General features: G+C 44.9%; 2 protein-coding genes across 2 annotated transcripts; one reads left to right on the forward strand and one right to left on the reverse strand.

Annotated features, from left to right (window-relative positions):
* The first annotated feature begins 10 nt into the window (after positions 1–10).
* Positions 11–5565, forward strand: tatdn3 (TatD DNase domain containing 3). The gene is made up of 10 exons (XM_084560581.1): positions 11–159; positions 615–647; positions 871–944; positions 1823–1907; positions 2302–2364; positions 3245–3354; positions 3496–3551; positions 4608–4720; positions 4976–5056; positions 5143–5565. Exons 1-10 carry the CDS (start codon positions 103–105, stop codon positions 5287–5289), a joined length of 819 nt encoding a protein of 272 aa, XP_084416707.1. The 5' UTR covers positions 11–102; the 3' UTR covers positions 5290–5565.
* Positions 5410–7508, reverse strand: spata45 (spermatogenesis associated 45). Its single transcript, XM_084560582.1, has 2 exons — positions 7109–7508; positions 5410–5532 (listed from the first exon to the last, which is right to left on the reverse strand). Exons 1-2 carry the CDS (start codon positions 7350–7352, stop codon positions 5513–5515), a joined length of 264 nt encoding a protein of 87 aa, XP_084416708.1. The 5' UTR covers positions 7353–7508; the 3' UTR covers positions 5410–5512.
* Between the last annotated feature and the right edge of the window lie 1827 nt (positions 7509–9335).

The raw sequence follows: 9335 nt of genomic DNA on the forward strand, positions 1-9335 counted from the left end.
TCCGGGTGCCTGTTAGCTGCGCTTCTAAGACTTAAAACTGGGAAATGTCGCTGTTTTTTTCCAACTCTGGTTTAAAATTTAGCTCCTAATTGTTGATTTTCAATGGAGAATGGGTTTGTTGACTCTCACTGTCACATATCAGCCCGTGAGTTTGAAGAGGTAGGGCCTTAAACAGCTTATAAACGTGTATTTAATAACAGTTAGCCCTGACTCAGTTGGAAGTATTTACTGTTAAAAGCCATTTTTCTTAACTTGCATCCTCTGGTACAAAAGATACAACATTTGCACATGAAGGTTGAGGTATTTTTTGCGTTCATGTGCAACTTTAGACCTCAAGTGCAGTGAAACTCAGACATACTGTGCATTATTTTCAATATTCTACTGAGTATGTGTGTATTTACCTCTGTGTATAGTGTTCATATATGTTTTTATGTAGCATTTATACATCCTTTTGTGGTATAAATACTTTTATATTTGCAGTATTTATTGCTCCCTGTGTTTGCACAAGAATCCTTATCGTGACCGTGTGTTTATGCAAACAAAGCTCTGGAAGTTTACTCATTATCGTTTACAGCTGACCGTTGAACAAATCAACAACCTTTTGTTCCTTCTAGGATTTGGAGGACGTGATCCAGAGAACCAGAGAGGTAGCCAAAATAAAATTTATTTACACCGTACATCTTTCTTTCCTTTTACTTTTCACTATTTTTATCTGTGAGATCTGTGAAAGGAACTGATACTGTCACTGAAAACTGTGTAGCTATAAATTATAAATAGAGCCAGACTGACCCTGTTGGTGACTGAAGGAGAAGTGTCATTCGTTCATGTTTGTGTGTGTGTGTGTGTGTGTGTGTGTGTGTGTGTGTGTAGTCCGGCGTAAAGACTCTGGTTGCGGTCACAGAAGAGGTCGAAGAGTTTGCCCGAGTCCTCCAGCTGCAGGAGAGGTCTGTACATCTGGAGCATAGACTGTATATAAACATGGACGACACGTCTCCACGTCCTCTCATTTGGCAAAACTGACTCTATTTTCCCGGGGATGCGGGCGGCGCCATCTTGTGAGTTTGGAGCCAGAGTCTGATCAGTACGAGAGTGGAGCCACCACAATATCGACCCGCCCACATTTCCTCCAGACTCGCTCTCGTTTTAGTTTAATTGATATTATGCTATTATTTTTTCGTTTTTTTTCCTACTCGCTTTACGGAACGGTCGGCATGGCAATCGGTAGTCGCCATTATGTCACATCCTGTTTCTGTAGCGTCAAATAACTACCTAAAACGAAACTCATCCAAAAGAAGTCCCGCCCACTAACATGGAGGGGGTGGAGCTTATGACCTATGCTGCAGCTAGCCACCAGGGGGAGCTCTACTTGATTTGGCTTCACTTTAGAGGAGCTGTTCCACCTTCTATGGTCTGAACTGTTATGTAATGTGTCCTGGGACACTCACAGTATAGATCCTGTCCCATAAACTCTCATTATGTAGTGTCCCTTTTTATTGAGAATGCAGTAAATCTATAAAAGATAGGAAGGACATGATTTTATGAAGGTTTAAAACCACAAGAAGAGAAAACATATAAAGCAAAGAGTGCTCGTAAAAAAAAAAAAAAAGCGACATCAGGCTCGTTCAGAGAACATATAGATTCAAACGCCATGTGAGTAAAAGCACATCTGCGCTCGCAGCACGACCAGGCCTTGATTAAACTGGAGTCAGTCACGCACAGGGTAAAGAAAAACAAATGCATATATTTGTTCTGCACATCTGCCCCCAGCTGGACGTCGTCGTATTTGTTATTGATGCCGTTGGGTTGAATTCCTTCCTCACAGTTATCCAGATCTGGTGGCTCCGTGTTTTGGCGTCCACCCGCTGCAGGCCGGCGGGGGGCCCGAGCTACGCGGCGTGAAGCCTCAGGTAAGGAAAACAGTCCCGTCGTTTGATTATTTTTACTTCAGTGGTTCTGAGAAAGTGGGGCGAGGATCTGTGTCCAGGGGGTGAAGGTGTGTTTGAGAGGTTTATTATTATTATTATAGGTTATTTATTACAACAGACGCCTTGGACGTTGATGTATGAAGACTCTTTAGATATTTGATCAGTGAATGTGTTCTTGGCATCAGACTGAAAATGTGCTCATGCAGGTCGACTGATCTGAGTTAATGCCTCTAAGGTATGGTGACAGGATGCAGAGACAGTGTGTCCGGATTGTCTCTTAAAGACAAACATCATCCTGAGTCTTTCTGCTGCCATAGTTATATATACTTAGATGATATTCGGTTATTCATTTTAGGATGTATCTTATGTTTTGCAGGACCTGGACGCTGCTCTGCCTCAGTTCTATAACCACAGAGAACGCCTCGTCGCTATAGGAGAGGTACACTCTGAGCTCTAACTAGCCACAACATTATGACCACTGACAGGAGAAGTAAATAACGTTTAAACCATCTTGTGACAGTTCAATGTTCTGCTGGGAAACTTCTGGACCTGGCATTCATTGGTGTGGATGTTACTTAGACATGTAGCACCCACCTAGACCAGACCAGGCACCCCCACCCCATACCCCATGACACTCCTTGATGGCAGCAGCCATCCCCAGCAGGATGCAGCCACAAAAACACTTTAAGAACAAACATGAAGAACAGCACAAGGTGTTGACCTGGCCTCCAAATTCACTAGATCCCAAACTGATCAAGTATCTGTGGGATGATCCACAGAGGAACCTCCCCTCAAAGACCCCCCAACTAACAACATTGTGCTGCCAGACACCACAGGACACCCTCAGAAGGCCCATGTCCATTCTCTGACGAGTCACCACAAGGGAGACCTACACAATATTAGGAAGGTGGTCATAATGTTATGACTGATCATAGCATTCCTACAGCTCCTTCTTCTCCTTCTACTCTACAACACATTCCAAGCTTTACAAGAAGAAGCTTAATTGGGAGACTTTCCATGACTGTCCCCTCCTCCTCCTCCTCCTCCTCCTCCTCATTTAACAAATCTTATCTTTAAAGTGACTCCTGTTGGAGTAAAGGAGATTAAGCTCGTTAAAGTCTACCGACCGACCTCCTAATCTCAGTTGTGAGGAAAAGTTAAAGAACGCGGTCGGTTCCAATCTTTCTCACGCAGATAGACGATCACACGCACGTATTTAAACGCGACATTTTAACCGAGAGTTAATTAAGACGTGGATTTACAGTCAGTTGACTCAGATTTCCCATGTACTACTAACATCTCGTCCCGTTTGCCTCCAGATCGGTTTGGACTTCACGCCGTGGTGCGCCCCCACTCAGCAGGACAGGGACGACCAGATGAGCGTCTTCGTTAGGCAGCTGGGCGTCGCCAAGGAGCTGGACCTGCCCGTGTGAGCCCCACACCACAGCGACCGAGTCCTTGGTGGCAGTGCAGAACTTGAGAATGCAGTTTGTTGTGTTTGAAAGGCTTGGACCCGCGTTGACGAATGAGAGTGAAGTGACGTTTCTGTTGTTTCCTGTTTCCTGCGCAGGAACGTCCACTCGCGATCGGCCGCTAAGGTCACCATAGAGACCATGAGAGAACAAGGTGGGTTAGGGTTAGGTTTACTGCTTTGCATCATTAGCAAACATTTCTTACTCAACCCTGGTGGGTTACAGTGATGAGGTGCAGAGACGTGTCCCTCAACATCAAAACAACAAGGAGGTGGTCATAGATTCCAGGAGAGACAACATCAATGGTGGCTGCATGGACAGGGTCCCTACGAGGTCAGCTGAAAGGCTATTGGCTAATCTCTACCCTTGTTGGACGTTGGCTCTCCAGGACCAGGAAAATCCTCGTTGACCACCTCCACCCCCAACGCCATTTATCTGACCCATTTGTCCTCGAGCTGTCAGGACACTCAGCTGCCATATGAGACCCATGTTTCACAATGCACCTTTATTTGTATATGTGACTGTCCAATCACAATACAGGCCGTCTTCTCTTGTCTCGTCTGGTCTGACCTTGTCTGGCTTGGTCTGGTCTGGTCTGGCCTTGTCTTCTCTTGTCTTGTCTTGTCTTGTGTGGCCTTGTCTGGCCTTGTCTGGTCTTGTCTGGTCTTCACTTGTCTTGCCTTGTCTTGTCTGGCCTCGTCTTCACTTGTCTTGTCTTCACTTGTTTTGTCTTTACATGTGTGGCCTTGTCTTGTCTTGTCTTCATTTGTCTGGCCTTGTCTTCTCTTATCTTGTCTTGTCTTTACCTTTCCGGGCCTTGTCTTGTCTTGTCTTCTCTTGTCTGGCCTTGTCTTGTCTTGTCTTGTCGGGCCTTGTTTTTACTTGTCTGGCCTTGTCTTGTATGGCATTGTCTTGTCTTTACTCGTCTGGTTTTGTCTTTACTTGTCTGTCCTTGTCATTACTTGTCTGGCCTTGTCTTGTCTTGTCTGACCTTGTTTTGTATGGCCTTGTCTGACCTTCTCTTGTCTTGTCTTGTCTTGTCTTGTCTTGTCTTGTCTTGTCTTGTCTTGTCTTGTCTTGTCTTTTCTTGTCTTGTCTGGTCTGGCCTAGTCTGGTCTGGCCTTGTCTTGTCTTCTCTTGTCTTTAATTGTCTTTAATTGTCTTGTCTTGTCTTGACTCTCGTCTATATTATATATATTTTTTCCGTCAGGTATCAGCCGAGCTCTGCTTCACAACTTTGCTGGGAAGCCGTCGGTGGCTCTGGAAGGCGTCAAGGCCGGCTACCTCTTCTCTTTCCCGCCTGCCGTCTGCAGGAGTCAACATGTCGGTGTGAATTCTCACTTCTCCACTCTTATGTAGGAACAGGAAAACAAATGTGCAAACGGTACAAATTTTACAAGCGACCTGTGGTAGACGTGCTCTCAAGTTGAGTTGAGACATACGATAGAAATGTTTTTAGAGTACAGAAGCCAGTGTTGCAACTGTGTGAGTGAAGCTAAAAGCAGCACGTAGAGTCAGTCTTTGGTGAGTTTACCAGCCGAGTCATCATTAAACTGAGGAGACCTTTATATCGCACAGAGAGTGAAGCTAATCAAGCAGATCCCACTGGAACACATCTGTCTCGAAACCGACTCTCCTGCTCTGGGCCCCGACAAACACGTAAGTTACATCCAAACTCATCGCATCCAGAGACTCTTAACACGACTCCTCTCCTCAGACGCTCTGATCTCTTCTTCGTCTCCCAGGCGAGGAACGAGCCGGCTAACATCGTTCTGTCCTGCCGCTACATCGCAGACGTCAAAGGCGTGTCACCGCAGACCGTCGAGCTCGTCACCGCGCAGAACGCATACAGACTCTTCCCCAAGGCTAACGTTAGCGCACTGGAGGTTTGACCAGAGGGTGGCGCCGGAGGAAACTAAACCAACTGTTTGTTTTAGAGTTTGTGCGTTTTATTAGCATGGGCTCAGCATGTTAAATACTTTTGTATTTAGTTAGATAATACTTTTATTCTTGTTGAACAGTCGCACAACAACGCTGTTGCTGATGGAAATGAATTAAAATACTGAAAGCTGTAGTGTGTCTCTGTAGTGTCAGCTCGCGTCAGGCGGCAGACGTCTACACCAGGTGAGATTTATCTGGAAGACAAGAAAATAAAAGTTTGTTACGATTAAGAGAGGACGAGAGGCTGGTTGCAGAGAGATATGCAATTTATCAAACTGCAACAGTTGAGCAACTTTAAACTTAGTAATTGCACTAGAAGATTTTACAGCATGTAATCTAAAGGCTCATTTAAGGTAGAGCGGGACATAGTTGCCGCAACCACAGCTCTTGTGGTCTACGTTGTAGCAACGCATAGTTACATTTCTGGAGAGGCGCACATCAGTCTACGACGTTAAGGCTCATTTAAAGTATTGTGGGACATTGGCATCGTAACCTACGTACGTATCCTACGCTGGTGCGAGCCATCTATACTTGTGCGCTACTTCCTGCTTCACTGTCAACAATGGCGACTGAAACCTTTGCTGAAATTTCGCAGAAAGTCAAGTCCTACGAATGTTTGTATCTCCGAATCTCCTCAGTTTATTCTTCTTTATTGATCCAAACCAATCGATTAGAAAATTGCAGAGATGGAGAAGTAGCCGGAAATACTAAAAGCGGAAACACGCAACAACGAAACGGATCAATCACAGCTCTTGTGGTCTACGTTGCCGCAACGCATTGTTACATTTCTGGGGAGGTGGACATCAGTCTACGACGTTAAGGCTCATTAGAGGTGCTGCGGGACATTGACGCCGTAACCTACGTACGTACGTAGGTTACGCCGCTGCGAGCCATTTATACTTGTTTCTACTTTCTGCTTCACTTTCAAAGATGGCGACTGAAACCTTTGCCGAAATTTCCTTGACGTCTTCCATCTTTATTGATCCGAAACAATCGATTAGAAAATTGTGGAGATGGAGAAGCAGCCGGAAATACTAAAGCGGAAACACACAACAACGAAGCGGACCAATTACAGCTCTTGTGGTCTACGTTGCCGCAACTCATAGTTACATTTCTGGGGAGGTGCACATCAGTCTACGACGCTAAGGCTCATTGACTCAATGGCGACTGAAACTTTCGCCGAAGGTTTTCTGGAGTAGTGCACGTCAGCTACAGCGTTAGGGTCTGCGCTGTCGCTGACACAAAAAGCCTAAATGAATTTGCAGGAATTGTTTGTGGATAATGGTACAAACGAGACTGGAACAATAAGATGTGTGTAGTAAAAGGTGGGATCAGACTTCACGCAGCCCGTAGGTGATGCAGTCGAGGAATTTTGCAGGAATGGTTGTGGATAACGTGTTTCAGTGTGTGGGGCCGGTCATTTGCATATCTGAAATATTCAAAATATGTAAGACATTTCTGGGAGTTGACAGTCGGTTGCATCCTGTACATGTGACTTTCAGGATACAGGAAGAGCTGGGACGAAGAAAAACCCTTAAAAGTTTCCTAGTTAATGGAAGAAATGTGTTAAAACCCAGAAAATAATCTCTTTCACTTATGTTTTCACACACCAACTTAAAAGGAATAGGATACAGTCAGCATATTAAGGCAATAAATAAAGTTGAAATAATTAATAATACATTTAATAAATAAAAACCTGGTTAATTAGCTAATTATTAACTTATTTTAGAGATTAGAATATTTAATAAGTGGATATTCATGAAGTCTTACAGCTCTCCTCAAAGTGCCTCCTCTCCGGAAGCTTCACGGGGGGCGGTCGCTGGGTGGCGCAGGCCGAGCTCCGCTGCGCTCCTGCGGCCAGAGCGCTCTGGAGGACGGGCCCGGTCCTCAGGTGGCTCCGGTAGTGCCTCCTCTCGGCCCTCTCCCAGGACTGCCGGGGGCTCGACTCCACCCGACACCACGACTCCCTCCACAGATTCAGCTCCAGCAGGGCCCGCTCTTCAGATCCGGACATTTTTTTTATTTTTTTGTGTATTTTTATTCTTATTTTCAACTTTAAATTCTCAGAAAGCTCCGTTAAGTTCGTTTGGTTGGTCGCTAGGGTGTTCCTATGGCAACGGGAACCAGGAAGAAGAAGAAGAAGCAGAAGATGAGGAAGTGCACATGCGCGTCGAAGATGTTTTATTTAAAACGATGAGTCACGCTGTGAAGTGCTGAAAAAACACACTCCTTACATTTCCTGGTTTGTTTGGTACCTGAAAAAAGCGACAGAGTGAGATGTCATTACTATATTACCTCTTTTTTTTCTTCCTCCAAGCCAAGACGGCAAGGGGTCAGAAGGTTATTTGATCCTCCTGAGAAAGAATATAAATAGTTGATTTTAGGAAATCTAATATATTATTATAAACTATTCTTTATCCTTAAAAAAAATCCAGTAAAAGTCTCTATTTATTAAAGCCTTGGTAGGATAGCACTGTAGTGATGACTCTGGTATTACAAATTAAATAATAACTTTTATATAAAGTGTCTGTAAGTGTCAAATTAACACTTTATATCATGCTATTGGAATATTTACACCAATATTTACACTAGAGGGCAGTAAAACGCTCGTTTCAATATTATTAAACTACTCTAAAGTGTTGGGTGAGACCACGCAATGTCAGATTATACCATGTTTATGCCCAACGAGTCGACATTTTCTGCACAAACGACACCGGGACAATGAAACCTGTGCAGTAGAAGGTGGGATCAGACTTCATGCAGCTTGTAGGTGCTGCAGTCGAGTCCCACTGGGTCACACGACGATTAGGATTAGGGCAGATAAAGGAAGGCCTGGACATATGGACGGGCTAACTGGCGGATACGGAGCGAGGAGGCGTAGCACAGGTCTGAAAGGAACTGTAGTTTTTACTAGAGTGTGTTTGATTTGTTTATAGTCGTTTATTGGTCCTAAAATACAGATTCTGAACATTTATCAGCATTTTAGTATATACATATTTATTTTTTGTGTGTGTAACTTTAATAAGAATTGTTAAATTTGCAGAAGGAACTTCAATTCAACTTTATTGTCACTGCATACACCGATCAGGCATAACATTATGACCATCTTCTTAATATCGTGCAGGTCTCCCTTGTGGTGACTCATCAGAGAATGGACGTGGGCCTTCTGAGGGTGTCCTGTGGTGTTAGTGGGGGGGTCTTTGAGGGGAGGGGCCTCTGTGGATCATCCCACAGATTGATCAGTTTGGGATCTAGTGAATTTGGAGGCCAGGTCAACACCTTGGGGTGGGGCTGCCTGGTCTGGTCTAGGTGGGTGCTACATGTCTAAGTAACATCCACACCAATGAATGCCAGGTCCAGAAGTTTCCCAGCAGAACATTGAACTGTCACAAGATGGTTTAAAGGTTATTCAATTCTCCTGTAAGTGGTCATAATGTTGTGGGTGATCGGTGCATACACAGTATCAAATGTATTACGCAATGAACACAGGAAGTTGATGGATGCGACGCTGGTTTCTGTTTCTTATTATTTCTAAGTGTTGCATCTGCAGCAGCTTCCACATGGCCACAGATTACATCCACGCTACACACACTACTGAGCCAGAGCTGCTCTACCATTGGCTCGTCAGCATCGGAAGGCCGTGTGTCAGCGACGGCTGAACAAAAGATAGAGGGACCCAGAGAGGAAAGCACAGACAGACAGAGAGAGACGCTCAAGCGTGGCGGACGCACCGGACGGACACATGGAGGCGAAGAGGAAGCCGGTCAGGACTGGATCCGCGATGTTTTAGAAGAACCCGGGACGCGTTAAAGCAGAATTTATTCTTTTTTATTTATCAGGCGCACGCGTCTGGTTTCTGTTCTGCTTAATCGCGTCCTCTGGAGCATCGCTCTGAGCCGAATGAGGAAACAGCCCCGCGCCTCGCAGCTCTCCGTTCACCATCTTTTCTTTTTCCTGACATAAAAAAAAACAAAAAAAAAAAAACCGAGCGAGCGTC

Source organism: Chelon labrosus (assembly GCF_963514085.1).
Source record: "Chelon labrosus genome assembly, chromosome: 14".
In the NCBI taxonomy this organism is placed as follows: Eukaryota; Metazoa; Chordata; class Actinopteri; order Mugiliformes; family Mugilidae; genus Chelon; species Chelon labrosus.